This window comes from Budorcas taxicolor, chromosome 3 (assembly GCF_023091745.1).
Source record: "Budorcas taxicolor isolate Tak-1 chromosome 3, Takin1.1, whole genome shotgun sequence".
NCBI classification, from domain to species: domain Eukaryota; kingdom Metazoa; phylum Chordata; class Mammalia; order Artiodactyla; family Bovidae; genus Budorcas; species Budorcas taxicolor.
Window position 1 is genome coordinate 58,847,400 of NC_068912.1, and position 20,803 is coordinate 58,868,202.

At 39.6% G+C, this 20,803-nt stretch overlaps 1 protein-coding gene and 1 non-coding gene across 2 annotated transcripts in view; both read right to left on the minus strand.

The window, feature by feature from the left end:
• DNAI3 (dynein axonemal intermediate chain 3) overlaps window positions 1-20,803 on the minus strand; it is a 76,693-nt gene that overhangs the window by 46,612 nt on the left and 9,278 nt on the right. The window contains exons 3-10 of the mRNA XM_052637313.1: window positions 18,488-18,669; window positions 17,037-17,141; window positions 14,527-14,676; window positions 12,961-13,160; window positions 7,873-7,989; window positions 4,042-4,232; window positions 3,164-3,288; window positions 2-91 (exon numbers count right to left, since the gene is read on the minus strand). Coding sequence (XP_052493273.1) covers window positions 2-91; window positions 3,164-3,288; window positions 4,042-4,232; window positions 7,873-7,989; window positions 12,961-13,160; window positions 14,527-14,676; window positions 17,037-17,141; window positions 18,488-18,669 — 1,160 coding nt within the window. The remainder of the gene's footprint in view (window position 1; window positions 92-3,163; window positions 3,289-4,041; window positions 4,233-7,872; window positions 7,990-12,960; window positions 13,161-14,526; window positions 14,677-17,036; window positions 17,142-18,487; window positions 18,670-20,803) is intronic.
• On the minus strand, window positions 9,740-9,844 carry LOC128045893 (small nucleolar RNA U13). Its single transcript, XR_008199220.1, has one exon. It is a non-coding gene; the product is annotated as a small nucleolar RNA U13 (small nucleolar RNA).

A 20,803-nucleotide genomic window follows, 5' to 3' on the forward strand; every position in this document is an offset into this window, starting at 1 on the left:
CCTGCCCATTTATGCAGCCGCCAGCAATGATATTAGGGTCAGTCGGACAGAACTGGAAGCAGAAGATGTCATCTGGGCTTTCCAGCATTAACTAAGGTAAATCCCCAAATTCAAGAGAGAATGAGAAAAACTATTATGATCATAGCAAGAAAACAATATTAATAAAGTCAAAAGTCTAATTTTATAGTTATTTTTAAAAACATGCACATGGAGTCCATTCCTAGAATTCTACCTGCGGAGCGGAAGCTGCTTTTGCTGAATTTTATTCTGGACGTTGATCAAGCACATGAGAGCAGAGTTCTTAAGGAGACCTGGTCTCCCCTCCTCCACCCGCTGTGGATCAGTGTTATTATTTTTTTTAATAAATAAAGACTATGAAGTCAGTGCTTCTGAAAAGTGTGGAGAGCAAGCTATGGGAGGTCAGGATATTTGTATGATTTATTTCCATCTGTATATACTAGAATGGCACAGAATGAGCACTCAAAAATAAGACATATGAACAAAAATAGATGATGGTGTTGCCAGTGATATTATTTCAAATTTTAAAATAATACAGAACCCATAAACAAAATCAAGTGCCTGGGGGGTAGGGAGGAAGCTCTGCAAGGAATACAGCAGTGTGAGGAAATAGATACACTAACCATAGTTAGCATCTGTGCTACTGTGTCACCACCAAGCTCAACACCTGCATGAGTATCATTCTTCTTTAAACATTAACAACCAAAAATATAGGTTCCAAAGGTCACTGGTTTACCAGCACTGAGCTAAAGATTTCAAATTGGAATTGGGGTGGATTATCTTGGTTTATTTGGTATTTTGTGAATTCTAGAGAAAACTCTACTTTTGAAAATAAAATCTTTTAATACTTTCTTATAGTTTTGATTAGAGCAAAGACAAAATCACTTGCATTATATCATGAAAAAATTATTTGCATATCTCTTAAAAACTATTCTTCAAAACAGAGGAAAGGAGAGTGTTTCTTTGCTCTTCCTATTTGCCAGGAGGTTCAGCCACACTTCCATGGCATGGGATGGAGAGTAGTTCTACACTACTGGAAAATGCTAGAAAACCCCAGTGAGAGATGGCACCATTTTTGTGGTAAGAAGGCCAAGGAGGAAGAATGACAGAACTGTCGTTTTGATCTCAGTATCTATGATAATTAAAGCATCTAGACTCTCTAGCAGTAAAAGCTGTCTCTATTCAGATGAATTAAGGAAGAAGGAATAGGGGAGGCTAAGGCTGGAAAATTCTGAAAGAGATGGGAACACCAGACCACCTGACCTGCTTCTTGAGAAACCTGCATGCAGGTGAGGAAGCAACAGTTAGAGCTGGACATGGAACAACAGACTGGTTCCAAATAGGAAAAGGAGTACGTCAAGACTGTATATTGTCACCCTGCTTATTTAACTTCTATGCAGAGTACATCATGAGAAATGCTGGGCTGGAGGAAGTACAAGCCAGAATGAAGATTGTCGGGAGAAATATCAATAACCTCAGATATGCAGATGACATTGCCCTTATGGCAGAAAGAGAAGAACTAAAGGGCCTCTTGGTGAAAGTGAAAGAGGAGAGTGAAAAAGTTGGCTTAAAACTCAACATTCAGAAAACTAAGATCACGGCATCTTGTTCCATCACTTCATGGCAAATAGATGGGGAAACAGTGGAAACAGTAACAGACTTTATTTTGAGGGGCTCCAAAATCACTGCAGATGGTGATTGCAGCCATGAAATTAAAAGACACTTACTCCTTGGAAGGAAAGTTATGACCGATCTAGAGAGCATATTAAAAAGCAGAGACATTACTTTGTCAACAAAGGTCCATCTAGTCAAGGTTATGGTTTTTCCAATGGTCATATATGGATACGAGAGTTGGACTATAAAGAAAGCTGAGCGCCGAAGAATTGATGCTTTTGAACTGTGGTGTTGGAGAAGACTCTTGAGAGCCCCTTGGACTGCAAGGAGATCCAACCAGTCCATCCTAAAGGAGATCAGTCCTGGGTGTTCATTGGAAGGACTGATGTTGAAGCTGACACTCCAATACTTTGGGCCCCTGATGCAAAGAGTGACTCATTTGAAAAGACCCTGATCTTGGGAAAGATTGGGGGCAGGAGGAGAAGGGGACGACAGAGGATGAGATGGTTGGATGGCATCACTGACTCAATGGACGTGAGTTTGGGTGGACTCTGGGAGTTGGTGATGGACAGGGAGGCCTGGCGTGCTGCGGTTCATGGGGTCACAAAGAGTTACACAACTAAGCAACTGAACTGAACTGAAGGCTTATTAGGGAAACTTTAGTTATACAATGTTTTATAGAAACAAAATATTAATATATTTAAGTATGTTGAAAAAGCTTAATTTAATACTATAAACTCCCTCCCCCTAAACAGAACTCATCTTGAGCAGACATTGGAAATTGAACACTGTGGGGGGTAAACCCAGCCATCAGCCTATTTTATTTGGATTGCTGTGTGTTTTGCTTTAGTTTTAGTTGAGGCATTTAAAACTTGGGAGATCTCACACAAAATTGCTGGATTCTGTCAACAAGTGGGACCACTTGACAGCAACAGCTGGAGTACTGTCCCCACAGATGGGCTGTGCACTCTCCAGAGCCACAGTCCCCACCACTCTCCACCATCCCCCACACAGTCATCTTTACTCATTACTACCTCCTGCTGGTGATCCTTGGAATTGACGGAGTTCATGGGAAACTAAAGTCTCTTTGCATTTGAAAAATTTGTATTGAAAGAGCCCATAGTTTGTATAAACTTATAGACTGATGCTATTAATAATGTGAAAATATATTGACAAAAATATACATATTTATCTTTCCAAGTATTTCAAATATTTCTATTTTTGTTTAAGTGTATTAGGAAAGTAAATTTCAAAAATTTTAAAGTAAAAAAAAATAAAATAAAATCAATTGAACATTTCTCTTATATTTTTTAAAATAATATTTTTATTTGTTAAATAAACTTTTTCAATAAGCTGAGTGTAAACTTGAGTTTTGCTCAAATTGAATGAAAAAAAATTCCGAAGAAAGCCTAGCTTTATAGGGGTTTACAACCTGAAGTGATTATAAAATGATTTGCAATTAAAACTGCTAAAGATATGTGAAAGTAGTATTTGAAATTTTTAGACCATATGGATGACTCTCCTGTATTACCTGAGGATGTATGGGATCGGAGAAACTCCAGAAAAGAATCAGTGATGGTTGCAGCAATAATTTACCAGAAAAGCGGACCCTCTCTTCAAAGGACAGTCGTACAGCCACTGACACAGCTATTAGCCCTGTTTGGAACACAACTGGGAATTAAAATCTGCAGCCATTGTGCACAGAGAAGTGTTTTGATTTTCTACATAGTCACTGTTCACTTCCATTTAATGGAACCTGTGTAAAAATATTCTACAGGAGACCAAGAGTATTGTTAGAGCTGTACTGTCTAATAATACATTGGTTGCCAGTAGCCACTGTTGCTTATTAGCACTTGACTGTGGCTGGTCCAAACTGAGATGGACTGTTGATATAAAATCAATGGTGCACTTTGAAGACTTAGTAAGAACAAAAGATGTTTGTTTTTGTGAGGAGAGGGCCAACACTGGGCAGGAAAGGAGGAAGAAAGAGAGCAAGGCTGGTTCTGTCCATCGTTCCGCCCTCGCACACTCCTACCCACTTAGCTGCTAAGCACTTTAAAGGAGCTTCATCTCTTATCTTGCCCAGTAATCAGAGAGGCAGAGTGTTGCAGGGAGTGAAGCTAGCCTTGGGAGCCCAACAAGTCCCAGTCAAATCCAGATTTGGCATTACACCAGCTGGGCAACGTGGGAGCTCTGGTCCTCTGCTTACAAAGTACAGACCACAGTGTGGTCCCAAAACGTAGCTGGGAGAAGAGATGAAGGGAGGGTGAAGAAAGCTCTTGGCAGGTGCAGGCACTCAGGAATAGAGACTGTCTTATTGGAAGTGAGCCAGTTTGCAACTTTACATATAAAAGCAACAGGTTATTCTGATGTCATCCCAGGAGGGAATCCCAGTCAAGACTGCCTCACCGTAGATGACCGGATGCCAGGAGACACAGGTGATCATCTTCTCGGTTAGGCTGTGAAGGTCAGTAAAGGACTGGTACTCTTTCAGATGGGTATCCGTCTTATCCCCAAAGGTGCCTTCTTCTTCTGCCAGGCATTTCCAGTCATGAATAAATGTATTCATGATTTCATTTTGCTGTAGGGCGATTTCCACACTATTTTGTAAATGAGAAAAGAAGAATTAAGAGGTTGAATTTTAGTATTCAGTGATATGTCTTCCAGCAGCTCCTCCTGCTTCATTTATACTGAAAGAAAAAAATGTTCTCTGTTGTATTTCATAATTAATGATTAACACCTGTGTAAGATATTCAATGATTTAAACGAAAAAAAATTCATGGCAGTGTGCTACTCAGAGCTTCTAGTGCCAGGGTACGTTAGCTGACAGCCTCTGCGTGCTCAGTTGCTTCAGTCATGCCTGACTCTTTACAACCCCATGGACTGTAGCCCACTAGGCTCCTCTGTCCATGGGTTCCTCTAGGCAAGAATACTGAAGTGGATTGCCATGTCCCTCCAGGGGATTTCCCGACCCAGGGCTCAAACTCACGTCTCCTGCACAGTGGGCAGATTCTTTACACTGAGCCACCGGGGAAACCCACAGTAGCCTCTAACAGCATCACAATCTGCCTCAGCTTTCCGGCCAAGGTCATGCTCTCTGTGGGTCAATGAGAGCTCGGGGGCTGCAGGCTCCAGGGCTGCCGACTCTGCCCCGGGCAGGACTCCTCCAACCGGCCGTCTTCCTCTGCAGCCCTCTGTTGGGTTGGCTGAGACTTTGTCTGCAGCTCTTCCTGCTCAATCATGCTTCCTCTTCCTTTATTTTTCACAGTGAACTTCTCAGTAAATGTCTACTTTGAACTTGATTCATCTGCTTTTGGAAAACTCCAAATTGACAGAAAGAGCAAATTCTTTTAGCCATATTCAATACCAAATGATCATGTATGCTAATTACTGTATTTATATATAATTATTATACTGGTATATATAATAATTATACTATATGTATAATTCAAAACAACAAATGAGAGTTTCTCAAGGGAAGATTTGGAGTTTAGAAATGTGTGTATATGCATGTGTGTGTGTGGTGGTTTTAGCTGTCACAGCGTCTGGGAAGTGCTAGTGTGTTAAATTCTATTTCTAATCTTCCCACAGGGCATGAGACTGTCCCTAAAAATGAAAAATTATCCTGCTAAAAGTACTAATAGTGCTCCTTTGAAAAACAGTCTGAGTGCTCTTCTTCGTTTAAGGAACTCAGCTTGGCAAGTTCCTGTTTTATAAGTTGCTATAATGTCTATTGTCCCTTTATGTGCTTAGGGTTGAAAACTCAGCCCACTCCCAAGGCCTCTAGGAGCTTTCCCACAATTAGAATGCCACCCAAGGTTTTACCCTGATGATCAAAAGTCCAAATAACTTGATTTTTAAAAAATAAATACAGTAAGTTGAAAGAGTGATTTTTCAATTATGAATTTCCTAAAAAAAAACCCTTCAGTTAGATGATTAAATATAAGCAGTAAGTATCATAATAGATATTCCTAGCACATTAAACAAGGGTACCATTTAACGCCTCTGTCATTAATCATTCACTACTGTTCACTGTGGGCTTCCCTGGTAGCACATTGGTAAAGAATCTGCCGGCCAATATAGGAGACGTGGGTTTGATCCCTGGGTCGATAAAATATCCCAGAGAAGAAAATGGTAACTCACTTCAATATTCTTGCCTGGGAAATCCCATGGACAAAGGAGCCTGGCAGGCTACAGTCCCCACAAAAGAGTCGGACAGGACTTAGCAACTAAACAGCAACAGCCATTCACTGCACAATTGAATATTCTGGGCTAAATTCTTTTTGTACTTCATCTTTCAAACTAGATGCATTTCCTTGGACCAGCAGCATCACCATGACCTGGAGCTATTAGAAATGCAGAGTGACAGGTTCCACCCCAGATATACTGAGTCAGAACCTGCATTTTAACAAGATGCCCAGGAGGTTCATATGCACATTAAAGTTTGAATCACCCTGTGTAGGGCAGGTTCACACCCAGAGCTTCAAGGTTTAAACTCAGTCTCAAGTAGAAGCATTTGTTATTAATAGCATTTTCAAAATCATATCTTTCTGTTTCAGCCTGCACTGGGAAGAAATTTACAAGGGAGACGTGAAGACAACACCTTTTCTCTGGTTTCCTGTTTCTTGATTTCCCTGCACTGTACTGCGTGGTTCCTGAGCGTGATGAATCTGAGGCTTGCAAAGCTTGTAGTCTGAGTGAAAGCCCATGGGTATTGTTTTTTTCTTTTTCTTAACCTCAAGATGAATGTTTCTCAGTTGCTTTGAACTCCCTTGAAGTTTCACTTTCCTCTCAGATCATTTTCTTCTTTTGCAAATAATGCTTGCTTTAGTTTGTTCTAGACAAAATTCTATGACAAGGAAGGAACTCATTTGTAAAATAGTTCTCTTCCAGAACAAAACAAGTTTTATTTTAATTTTAAAAAATTAACCAAACCTTAAAACAGTTCTAGAGTGGGAAGCATGGCTGTGATGGTTATGAGGGTTTCTTTTTTATTTTTGGCCAGGGCTGTTAAAATTCCTGTACCAATTTCCCCTCTTTCTTCTTATAGTTCTGGCTCCTCCATCCCACATCTTATGGAAGGAATTATGAAGTTCCTCACTATCCCTTTCTTTATAAGTACGGCAGCTGAAAGGGAAGGATAAAAGTCCAAGTCTAAAGATAATACACAGTGTAGATAATTGAGAATTGGCTATAGGGCATTTATTCCCTCAAAATTGATTGTATATAGACAGACTTCTCATTTTTAGTGTTCTTAGGAAAATTTTCAATAATTATTGAATTTTTGTGTGGAAAGGAAAAGAAACCTCAGATATTCTGGTTTCTTTCTAATTGTCCACCTAGGAAACACTATAGCATACTTGTTGTGAGTGAGTGGCAAATAGTTAATAAGCTCTTTCTGAATAATTATACTGAAAATTTGAACCAGATTCTCTCTAGGTAACAACTTTTTGAGAGTTGTTGGAATTTTCAAGACATTTACTCTTAAAATGTTTCCTTAAAAATAAAAAAAGTTTAACTTAGGCTATGTATGAATTTGTCTAGCAAATCTTTAATTTTGGGAAAAAATGGAACCCAACCTTTTGGCACAGCTGGCAGACTTGTCCACCATTGGTTTCACTCATTTGAACTCTGATATCACCTTGATGAGACCTTCAAACTTTTTCTCTGGTTTAGAAGTCCTCAGGGTCTGCCTAGGGCTCTGGTATGAGTGAAGGGGGCGTTCTAAAGACACTTCTCTTTCAGAGCCAATAAGAGTGCAGCAAGATAGGAATTAGAGATAAGGATGGCACATCCAAAAATTATATCTGAGCTGAATTCAGATTCTCATTTAAAATATATTTTTGTAAATTCCTATCATGGTGATGGTCATCCCCAACATCCACAACATCCCCATCTTTGTAATCCTATGAAAAATCAGGAAAAAGACTTAAATAATAGAAACCATGGTAAATAAATGGTAACTTACTGTTAGGAAAACGTCCTCACATGTTCAACAGTATCTACCTTCCAGGTTCATGCCGTTTGGTGCGGCCCTAGCTTGGAAGGTCTGGGATGTTGCTTAGCAATAGAACGGAAAGGAGACAGAATCTGTAGAAAGTTTCACATGTTCATGGGTGTCTAAGAACTGTCTTCACACTTTCTACCTGTACATCAGGTATGGAGTTGTTTTCTAAGGTCTCTTATTATAAGTAAACAAACACATTTTATGTTTTTTTTAATTTGATACACAATTTTTACCTTGTGGACACACTGTTAAGAAACTCATTCAAAGTCTTTGATTGTCCCAATGCCTCTTTTTCTTCTTCCAAAAATTCTCTTGGATAATACTGCGTAGTAGCATTTTTGGGACGTGTCCTAATAAATTAAAATAAATTGAATACCAAAAATTAGATCAAAGACGAATACAAGTCATGGCAGGTCAAAGATTTTTCTCTGTGACCATATTAAGATATTATTTTATATTTAAATTCTATATATTGAATTTTTTCTTTACCTTACATACCAACTGCCATTCAAAGTATTTGTGAATTTCTCCCTGATGTAATCAGCAAGTTCTTTATTTTAAAAAATTTAGATACCATTTTAAACTTACAGAAAAGTTTTAAGAAGGGTATAAGAAATTCCCATACACTCTTCACCCAGATTCATCAGTTATTAACATTTCTAAAAACTTTTAATTGGAAGATAATTGCTTCACAATGTTGTGTTAGTTTTTGCCATACAACAACATGAATCAGCCATATATATATCCCCTCCCTCCCACTGCCTCCCCATCCTGCCTCTCTAGGTCATAACAGAGCTGCCAGGCTGGGTCCCTATATTATATATTCATAGCAGCTTCCCATTAGCTACTTATTTTGCATATGCTAGTATGTATATATCAATGCCACTCTCTCAGTTAGTCCCCCCTCTCCTTCCCACACTGTGTCCACAAGTCTCTTCTCAATTATTAACATTTTGTTACATTTATTTTTCATTCTTTCTTCATTTCATTAAAGCAGAGTTTCTCAACCAGTGAGATCCTATCCCATCGTCTTAATCCAGGAATATTTGGTAATGTCTGGAAACAATTTTGGTTGTCGCAACTGGAAGTGCTTATGGCACCTAGTGCATAGAGCCCAGAGATGTCGTTAAACACCCTAGAGAGTGCAAGACGGCACTGCCCCCCAACCCACAACAGAGAATTATCCAGACAGTGGTGTTGAGGTTGAGAAACTCTGCTCTAAATGTATAAAACCAGAAATAATTTACATTTTGGCAGTAATGACAGCAGGATTCTGGGAGAAATTATTCCAGCCAGTTTGCTCTCAGTATTCACCTCTACCCTTGGACATTATACATTGTATTTATACCTCTGGGCTTTGTCAGTCTCACCCACTAGACTGGGTGAGATTCTTGATTTTAGGGTATGGGGCTGTAGAAAGATCATATGATACAATCCTTAAGAGAGTGCACTCTGGTGACAGGCTGCCTGGCTTTGAAGCTGGGTTCTGTCACTTACTAGCTATGTGACCCTGAGCTAATTAATTACATGTTGGCCGAAAAGTTTGTTTGGGTTTTTCTGTTACATCATATGGAAAAACCCAAATGAACTTTTTTTTGCCAACCCAATATTGAACCTCTCTGTGCCTGTTTTTTAATCTCTAACTGAAGTTCTTAATGTCCCCTAGCTCACAGCGTCATGGTAAGCATTGAATATGTTAATAGATGCAAAGCTTGTAAAACAGTGCCTAGCACATTTTAAGTGCTCCAAAAATTTAGGTTGTATGTAATCTGTGTTTGTCGAACAAATGTCAGTAACATGTCTCTGAAAGGCAAGTATATTAATGGATAGCAATCAAAAAGAGTGCTAAAGAGAGTTTTGCTCATATTTAATGGAACAGTAACTTCTTTTTTCCCTGCCTAGGTCAGTGTCCACAGGAGAAGACAAGATGATGGAGAGAAAGAATGTTGGTGTTGGAACCAGAGACTTGGGTTCAGATCTTAGCTTTACCTTTTGGTTTCTGTCCACACTAGGACCCTCTGGGTAGGATTATGTGGCTCCTGGTGGTTTCATCAAAGTAGCAACATGACTGAGTCACTCTCAATTTTTTTTTTTCCTTCACGTCAGACGGGTAATGTGCCGGTGTCCTAACAAGGTTTGCAGGGAGGCACATGTCACGCAGCAGCGTGAACACCCAATCATCACATTCATGAACTACAAAAGGATCGCACTCTCACTTTTTAACATGTGATTTGTTTTGTTGTTTCTCAGCAAATCTATTCATTACTGCTTAAAATTTAAATTATGTTCCAAACATTGTGCTTTCATTTTTAACCTCTTTGCTTTAGTTTCTTTATTTGTAAAATGGAAATAGTGTCTACCTCAGATGGCAGTTGTGAGAATTAACTGAGTTGTGTGTGCAAAGTACTTAGAAAAATGCGTGGTATGTCGTAAGAACACTGTAAACGTTTGTTTTCATAGTCATTAATCTTTGAGCCTCATCTCTGATTTTTTTTTTACTTCTTCCATCACAATCATATATCCCATCTTTTCCACCCAATTTCTGATCTTAGTAAATGGCACCAGCATTCTCCTAAGTTACATGGATGTGAACTATTTGAATTCCTTTTGATTCACTCCTCCAACTTTCCTCCACGCTGTGGGTCAAGATCTGCAGCTATTTCTCATTTTTTCTCTCCATCTACATAGAAACACCTGCCCATCATAATCACTCAACATGCACGGAGAACCTACTAAATCTAAAGTCCTGTGGTTAGGGTCCCTGCTGTCATAAGTTCCTTCCTGAGTCTACCCTGGCTGACTCATTCTTTTTATTTTTTTGGAGTATTCTTGTTTTACAATGTTGCATTAGTTTCTTCCGCACAACGAAGTGGATCAGCTATATGTATACATATATCCCCTCCCTTTGGGACCTCCTCTCACTCCACCCACATCCCACCCATCTAGGTCATCGCAGGGCCCCGAGATGAGCTTCCTGTTCTTTATAGCAGGGTCCCACTATTTATCTATTTTACACATGGTAGTGTCTATATGTCAGTCCTAATCCCCCAATTCCTTCCTTCCTTCCCTTCCACTGCTCTGTCCACAAGTCCACTTCTATGTTTGCTGCCCTGGAAATAGGTTCATCTGTACCATTTTTCTGATTCCACATATATGCGTTAATGTACAGTATTTGTTTTTCTATTTCTGACTTACTTTACTCTGTATGACAGACTCTAGGTCCATCCACATCTCTACAAATGACCCAATTTCATTCCTTTTTATGGCTGAGTAAACAGAAATCTCTAGTTGGCTTGACTAAGAAATTTGTCTCAAAATCCAAGTTTCTTTTGTACTAATGAATCACAACTCTCCTTCTGGTCTTACCCCTTACATGTCAGTGTTTAATGATTCTTGATGTCCTAATTCTCTGCCAAGACTTGACTACCAGTCCTTGTCTACCAATCCTTGTCTTTCTCTTCATCTCTTGGTTTGGCCTGTCTGTCCATGTTTCTCCCTGGCTTCTGACTCATGTTTCGTCCTGACCCCTGGTATCTATGTACATGTGCTCTAACTTAAAAGATTCACCCAAGGATTAAGTGTAGTTAGAAAAAACATCAAAAGGAGTTAGATTTGGGGGTCCTTTAATGTTTAGAAGTTGGGAGGACAAGGATCCAGTAAAAGAGATTGAGAAGGAGCTGCCAGTAAGTTAGAAAGAGCACATTGAATATTGCTCAGAAGCCAAGAAGAAGAAACAGCCAACCATGTTAAATACTGCTGAGCAATGGAGAGAGAGGGTATCTGAAAACTGGATTAGGCAATCAGACCACTGCAGGTCTTTGGTGACCCTCTTAAGACTAGAGTGGGCTTAAGACAGAATGGAAGAAGAAAAGGTAGAATTAGAAAATGTGGAAAACTTCTGTGAAGACTTTTGTTGTTAAGAAAAAAAAAAAAAGCAGAGAAATTAGCTAATTGTTTGTTGGTTCTAATGATGGGAGTTTTAGGATTTTGTATTTACACATGTCTCCTTTTCACTCTTTCTTGGTTTACTGCCACCACTTTATTTAGACACTGGTCATTTTACCTGTGACCAGGTTTAATTACAGAAGACTCTTATCTGGGCTTCCCCGGTGGTAAAGAATCTGCCTGCAGTGCAGGAGACATGGGCTTGATCCCTGGGTCGGGAAGATCCCCTGGAGGAAGGCATGGCAATTCACTTCAGTATTCTTGCCTGGAGAATCCCATGGACAGAGCTGCCTGGCAGGCTACAGTCCATAGGGTCGCAAAGAGTCAGACATGACTAAGCAACTCACACACACACACACACACACACACACACACACACACACACACACACAGACTCTGGCCAATCTCCTCAATTATAGGCTTTTTTTCCCCTCTGTGCTCCAATACATACTGCCTTGCTCATCTTTTTTTTTTTTAATTTAAATTTTTTAATTTACAAAAGTATGATAACACATTTACAGGAGACTTGGAAAATACAGGATAAGGTTACATATAGTTCCATTATATATTCCAATTTTTTTAAAAGTAGATAAATTAAGATTTTTAGTTGGAGTTTCAATACTAAGCTCTCAAAAATTAATCTGGCTCAACTTATTTAATAGCTCTAATCTTTCCTCTTCGTTGCTTCAGAACTTGAAAATAAATGCCTTCCTGCCTGCCACAGAGAATCTGCTTGTTTTCTGCCTCTGCTACTCCATCCACCCAACCTGGGCTAGTCCTTTGCGAACTCTGCTTATACCACCCTCTGGAACTGTTCAGGTCATTAAAAAAATTCTCTTTCTCTAGGTCTCAAAATCATATCCAACATTTGTGGCTTATCTTCCATAGATCTAAAATCATTTCAAAATAAAAGTTTTTTAATCCTAAAAATAAGCCTGCGTATGCGCTGAGTTGCTTTAGTTGTGTCTGACTCTTTGCGAGCCCATGGATTGTAGCCTGCCAGGGTCCCCTGTCCATGAAATTCTCCAGGCAAGAATACGGGAGTGGGTTTCCATACCCTACTCCAGGGGATCTTCCTAACCCAGGGATTGAACTCGTGTCTCCTGCTTTACAGGCCCATTCTTTACCGCTGAGTCACTGGGGAAGCCCCTTTGCACAGTCATATATATACTTGTATTTCATTTTCCTAGTAAGATTTTTAAAAAGCATCGGTGATAATTAGTTTTTCTTGAGCTGGATTACTCTGTGGAGATTAGGCATCACTGTCAATTAGTTTCTATTATAAAGCTCTCTCACAGTAATCACAGATACTGCTAGGTTTTACCATAGTTGCTTTGGAAAAAGAAAATATATATATATATTCATTTCATACTTACCATCTTGTCTGAGTACTTGTTTCCTTGATTTGGGGGACGACTTGCATGCCAACATCTCTCTCAAGTTGCTTAAGGGTGAAATTTTTATCTGGGTAGGCTGTACATTCAATATAGGCATCTTTCACACTGGAAGCGTTCTGGTCACTGAACTTAATGGGGGCGCCAAATTCACTTCGTTTTCGAGAAATCATATATGTGATCTGCAACACAGGTGAGAGGTAAAGGAGACAAAAGTGGCTGGAGAAGAACAGATCTGTGGTTGACAGCACTGGTGCTCTGCCCACATCCTCTTGGATGTAATTTCTGTGCACCTGTCCAGGTCCTGTGCTCTCGGTTCCCAAAGCCACCACCTATTGCTCCTCCATGGAGGATGCTCTAGGGCTACCAGGCCACTTTGCCTGATGGTACAAGGAACAGGAAGTGACTGGCAGTTTATATCCTGACCAGGGATAGACAGTAGGAGACACAGGTAAGCCCATCCCTTTTGCTTCTGTTTGGAACAACTCTGAGGTATAACTTACACTCCAGAGTTCCCTGGGGGTGCAGGCTGAAGCTTCCCTCTGCTAGACTTTGGCCTAAGAGTGCACCCTTGCAAGGCTTCTGCCATGTCTCTGTCCTGCTGCTCCCCCCATTCTTTTCTGAGACACTTTAATCACTTGTACACAATTGCTCCTCACAAGGGCTGCTCTGGGAACGCCCTAGTTTGCTAGGGCTGCCGTAATCACATACCACAGACTAGGTGGCTTAAAGCAACAGGAATTTATTCTCACTTGTTTGTGGAGGCTAGAAGTCTGTAATAAGGATGGATGTGTGTGTATATAGTTGATTCCTTTCCTTGTACAGCAGAAACCAACACAATATGGTAAAGCAACTATACCCCAACTTAAAAAAAAAAGGGAAACAGCTGTTAGAGGGTTGGTTCCTTCTGAAGACTCTGTGGGAGAATGGGCTCCCTGCCTCTTTCCTTGCTTCTGCTGTCTCGGCCAGCAGTCCTAGGTGTTCCCTGGGGCAGATCCATCACTCCAACCTCTGCCCCCACCTTCCATGGTGTTCTCCAGGTGTCTCTGTCTTCACAACACCATCTTCTTATAAAGACCCCTGCCACATTGGATAAAACTCCCCTTATTTCCTTTCTGAAGTACTGGAGGGTAGGACTTGAACTTATCTTTCAGGAGGAGATATAACTCAACCCATAAAGTGAAGTGAAGTCGCTCAGTCGTGTCCGACTCTGCAACCCCATGGACAACAGGCTCCTCCGTCCATGGGATTTTCCAGGCAAGAGTAGCGGAGTGGGTTGCCATTTCCTTCTCCAGGGAACTTCCCCACCCAGGGATCGAACCCAGGTCTCCCACATTGTAGACAGACGCTTTACCATCTGAGCCACCAGGGAAGTCATGAAGGCGGTCTAACCCTTGTTATTCAACCCATAACACCCACCTAAGACAGTGACCATTCTTCTATCAAAAGAAAAACCATAACTCCACAGCAAACATAGCAAAGCATATGGATTCCTCAGGAATAAGTGTTGCTCAGCTCTAGGCAGGTGACCATATTCAAGCTGCTGACCTGTTTTGTAGAGTCCTTAACTAACTCTTCTTCGATTTCTTTTTCACTGCCCAAAGAAATCCATGGTTTAGAAATAGGTGGCTTATAAATATATGTTTCTTCAGGAATATGATCTTTGTATTCTTCTTGTTCTTCTGGTAGTTCTGGGGGCTGGAATAAAATAAATAGCATTCTAAAATGTATTCCCAGAAAACAAACTTATAGTTACCAAAGAGGAAAAGGGAAGAGAAATCAGTTAGAAGTTTGGGGTTAACATGTACATACTAATGTATGTGAATGTGTGTGAACTCGCTCAGTTGTGTTCAATTCTTTGTGACCCTTTGGACTGTAGCCCACCAGGCTCCTCTGTCCATGGGATTTTCCAGGCAAGAATACTGGAGTGGGTTGCCATTTGCTTCTCCAGGGGATCTTCCCAACCCAGGGATCAAACCCATGTCTCCTGTGTCTCCTGTATTGGCAGGTGGATTCTTTACCACTAGCGCCACCTGGGAAGCCCCATATACAAACTACTATATATAAAATAGATAACCAACAAGACCTACTGTATAGCACAGGAAACTACACTCAAAATTTTGTTATAATCTATAAGAGAAAAGAATCTGAAGAAGAATCTATATGTAAGTATGTGTGTGTATATATATGTGTGTGTGTGTGTATATATATGTCTGAATCACTTTGCTGTACACCTGAAACTAACACAACATTGTAAATCAACTATACTTCAATTTTTTAAAAGAGATAAGTTCAGCAAAAAATATACATATATATATAACCAAATTTAGGTTATAATTATGCATGTATATTTTGCAACAACCTTTACTTTTATATAAATTCATTAAGCTCTTCCTTCTTGTTTTTCTTCTTTGTTGGTTCATGCTGCTCGGTTATGAAAAGGAAACTAAGTGAAAAAGGGAAGAATAAAGGGCAAAAAAGAAAGAATTTAAGGACAAAAAAAGGAAGCTGAAAAAAGAAAAAGATGGGAGAATAAAGGGAAAAGATGTGTGATAAGAATTGAAGAATATGGAATGCTAAAACTTGATAAAATACAAAACTAATTTTCTCTGATTTAATAATGCTTTTTGATAAGAGGATTACATGTATGAATAAACATGATATCCACTAAATTATAAAGAGTGAATGTTTTTTTAAACCAAGATTTCCACAAGTAAGAGGTGCAGAGAAATACAGGTATGGATATACATACAGATAAAGACCTATAGATGTTTATTGCTACCTTATTCATAATAGTGAAAAAAATGGGCAATTAAATGAATGTTAGTAGGGAAAGGGTTGATACACTGTGGAAAAATCAGAAAATAAAATCTCATAAAACAGTTGGAATGAACAAACTCAATCTGTGTGTATACGATGTCTAAATGTATCAAAATGAATAGATCCTAGAATTTTACAATTCAGTGACAAACAGAAGCTGCAAAACAAGTTGTATAATTTTATGTAAATTTTAAGCAATAAGATATATTATCTGTAGAACATACATACATGGTGACAGTATCAAACCATGGACAAAAGACGACAACAACCTTAGAGCAATACTTCCTTATAGAGATGTTTGAAAAACTGAATTAAGAAGGATGTGTAAGAGGGAGTGAAACGTTATCTGTTACATTTTGTTTCAAAAGACTTTAAAGTAAACATGATAAAATATCAATATTAACATTTGTTAATTCTGCATAGATATTTGTTTCATCATGTATACCTTTCTATACACTGGAAATATTCCACCATAATAAAAAACTATAACACAGAGAAAAACAACCATAAAAATGAAATTGAAAATGTTGACTAACAAATATATCAAATTTTAAAAGTCTTAGGTGTTTTAAAACTCTATGGCGTTCTTTTATTTTTCTTGCTACTGGGCAACCATGCAAACTCCTCTGTCTCCCTCACTTTGAATACACTTCCTCATGAGGATGCTAGACCGGAAGGCAACTTTCATGACCACTTTGAATGCAACACCCCAAAGGTGAATTGACTTCTTTTCCTTGGAAACTACCATTCTTTTATTTTTTGCTTATCTTTGACACCCCATTCCCTTCAACTGCCCACTGACCAAGTTGTCCTTTCAAATTTTTGCTTTTGAATAATCATAGCAAACATGTATGAAGCCCCAGCTTTGTGTCAAGCACTGTACAAAGGGCTTTTCCTGTTTGGGCTTATTTAATCTTCACGACAGCTCTACTGGTACCACCATTTTGCAGGTGAGAGGTTCAGTAACTTACCTGAAGTCATGGAGATGGCAGGACAAGAACCAGAAATATAGGCCAACGAATGGCTGAGAGCAGATTCACTGTTTCCAGTCTCATTGGGTAAGTGAAGGGCAAAGAAGATGTCTTAGCTACCTCACTGCACACTTACTGCTCACCTCCTCTAGGTCCCAGGGAATCAGAGCCGAACGAGAATAATCATGAACATGTCTGCTCCCCACCCCCAGAGGCAGTGCTTCCTTCTGACAATCAACAGGTTGCACTGACTTAGGGTGTGCTTACATTTAAATAGTTTTCCTTGCCCTCTTCAGTTCCAATAAGATAAAAGTTAAGTCCATACTTGAAGTCTCTATCGTAAACAAGGAGAAGCTCATCTCCAGGATATTCCTACAAAAACATAATCAAAAGAGAAGGTTAATGTTCAGCAGTCATTCAGTTTATTCAGATATTGACACAAAATTAATATTTCTTTAATCAATCCATCATAGAAGATAACCATTGTGCTAATCTATTGTTAATAACCCCAAATTGCAAAGTTATTTTATTAACTTACAAAAGCTCTTGAAACACAATGGGTGGATAATTGGCTATCAGTTCAGTTCAGTTCAGTCGTTCAGTCGTGTCCGACTCTTTGCGACTCCATGAATCGCAGCATGCCAGGCCTCCCTGTCCATCACCGACTCCCAGAGTTCACTCAGACTCATGTCCATCGAGTCCCTGATGCCATCCAGCCATCTTATCCTCTGTTGTCCCCTTCTCTTCCTGCCCCCAATCCCTCCCAGCATCAGAGTCTTTTCCAATGAGTCAACTCTTCGCATGAGGTGGCCAAAGTACTGGAGCTTCAGCTTTAGCATCATTCCTTCCAAAGAAATCCCAGGGCTCATCTCCTTCAGAATGGACTGGTTGGATCTCCTTGAAGTCCAAGGGACTCTCAAGAGTCTTCTCCAACACCACAGTTCAAAAGCATCAATTCTTCGGCGCTCAGCCTTCTTCACAGTCCAACTCTCACATCCATACATGACCACAGGAAAAACCATAGCCTTGACTAGACAGACCTTAGTCGGCAAAGTAATGTCTCTGCTTTTGAATATACTATCTAGGTTGGTCATAACTTTCCTTCCAAGGGGTAAGCGTCTTTGAATTTCATGGCTGCAATCACCATCTGCAGTGATTTTGGAGCCCCCAAAAATAAAGTCAGCCACCGTTTCCACTGTTTCCCCTTCTACTTCCCATGAAGTGATGCCATGATCTTAGTTTTCTGAATGTTGAGCTTTAAGCCAACTTTAATAAGCCAATACAAAATAAAAAGTTTAAGAAAGAAAGGAAAAAAGTAAAAAGCACAATGGGTTCAGGGAAATTTACCATGCAATTTTATTTCTAACAAGGAAAAAAAGGAGTATTCCTTTTATCTGGTGTTGTACTCTTTAGCATGTTTGCAGACAAATTAGGACTAAAATTATGAATGTTTACAATCAAAGCAGTATGGGAAAATAGAGTAGGTTCCCTTTCTAGTTAAAACAGAGCAAGAACGAGCTTTTCTGGGTGTGGAATAAGACAATCTGTCACTGATAGGAGTTTGTTTTTCACAAAGGGTCATTGAGAAGGATTCCCAAAGAGACATGGACAAGATATCAAAGTCAGATTTGAGCTCAAGAATCTCTTCAACTTTTGCGATTATGTATCAGGAACCTCTTGAGGTAAGGCTGAAAAATAAAGAGGGGTGACATACTTACCTGAACAATGTTTTTGACTGGGTAGAAATCAGATACTGCAGCTCTGTTTGCAAAGTCTGCAAAAATATCTTCTTTTTTGATAAGTTTGTAAGGTTGTTCTTCTGTGACATCTTCTTCTACTCTGCAGTTAAATATTTCCTGGGTCTTGGTAGTTAACACTAAAGGATAAATTTCTGGATGACCTGGGAAAGGCAAAGTGAATTTAGACATGAAATATAACCATTTAAAATATGAACACTAGGAAATATGCAGTTGTTTGCTTTAAATAATTGTCTTGGTTAAAATTTTAAAAGACTTTAAAATCATTGTTCATATTTTAAAAGTAAGTTTGTCCATTATAAAAAATGTCAGCAAATAAATTTATTTATAAAACAGAAACAAACTCACAGACTTAGAAAACAAACTTATGGTAACCAAAGGGGAAATGTGGTGGGGGAGAGTGGGAAATTGGAAGTTTGGGATTGACATATACTCACTATTATATTTAAAATAGATAACAAACAAGGACCTACTGATTAGCACAGGGAACACTACTCAGTGTTCTGTAAAAACCTAATAGGAAAGAATCTGAAAAACAATAGATATATGGATGTGTGTAACTGAATCACTTCTTTGTACAGAAGAAACTAACACAACATTGTAAATCAACTATACTCAAAAATGAAATAAAATTTTTGAAATGTCAAAAAGAGAAAAAGGCAGAAATAACAATTATCCATAATACTGTCTCTCAAGAGAGAACCTATATTAATTGTTTGTTTCATTCTAGTCACTCCATACATATTAATAGTATGTTAAATGAAATTCTAAATCCTGCCTTTCATATTTACCATTATGTCAGTAGAATTTTACTATAACATTATATAATTTTTCTAATGTATCGTTTCAAACTAGTGTAATTCTGTAGCATAGTTTTTAATCACTCTGTTGTTGGTAAGCATTACTTTTATTTTTCTAATTTGTTTTTAATGATTATAAACAATTCTTTGGCCACCTCATGCGAAGAGTTGACTCATTGGAAAAGGCTCTGATGCTGGGAGGGATTGGGGGCAGGAGGAGAAGGGGACGACAGAGGATGAGATGGCTGGATGGCATCACGGACTCGATGGACGTGAGTCTGAGTGAACTCCGGGAGTTGGTGATGGACAGGGAGGCCTGGCGTGGGGTCGCCAAGAGTCGGACACGACTGAGCGACTGAACTGAACTGAACTGACAAACAAATATCTAGTTTATAAAGTTTTATCACATTTCAAATTCTTTTCTTAGGATAGGTTTTAAAAGTGAAATTTTGGTTTGAAGGTATTATCGCCCTTTTAGGCTCTAACCTAAACCTGTATTGCCTTCCTAAAACACCCCTCCCTCACTTTTCACCTGCTGGTCTCTCTCACCAGGTGACCTCATTTGCCCTCACAGAGAAAATTCTGACTGTACAGCAAAGAATCCTGCAACAGCCTGCAGCCCTGCCCACCAGCTGATCAGCACAAGCCCTGACTTTCTGCCTTCCCCTCCAGTCTGAAGACCTGCCTGCCCCTCTTCGCCCTTCCCTGCCCATCAATGCTTCCTCCCTACTGACATTCCTACCTCTGTGCTGTTTGCCCTTAGTAGGCCCTTCAATAGGTACCTCTGCTCCCCAGGGCTCTTTTTCATAGTCAAACTTGTTATTCAGTTCTTCACATCTTAAAGCTACTGACTTTCCAATTAGGTCATATTGGTAAACCTGGCAGTGAGGAGGAAGGTGGGATAGGCAGTTCCTTTTCCCTCCTCTGGTTCCCCAATCCCAGAACTGCCCTCAGAAGAGGAGGAAGGGAGGTTCAGGAGGCTTCCATTCCTCTTCTTCCTGTCCTTTTGCCCCCACCCCAGGTCAGTGCTGGGCAGCAGCAGGCCCTAGGACAGTGGATGGAAGGGAATAAGGTATCATTTTGCCTGTTGCCATCTCCTCTCTCAAGCCTTCTTCTCCTTTTCTTTTTCTTTTTATAATCATTAGCTTCTACCACCCCAGTCTCAGTTCTGCATTTACCCCCAGAACTCTGTCCCCTAACTACAAGCTCCCAGAGTCCCAGAACCCACTCTCATCCTCTCCAGGCCCCACACCTGGGTGTCTGACACCCTCCCTCCACTGTTCAACAAGAGCATCATTGAGGGGAGAAGTGCATGTGGCCTTTCAAGTAGGAATTGTAAGCTTATTTTCCCACAGAAACCCTGACTTCTAGCCCTCGTGGCTCAATGATATAATTATTCAGGTAATTTGGGGTTTTTTAATCTCTATAGGCACAACACTGATTATATATGGAAATATATTGCAAAGTACAATCAGTT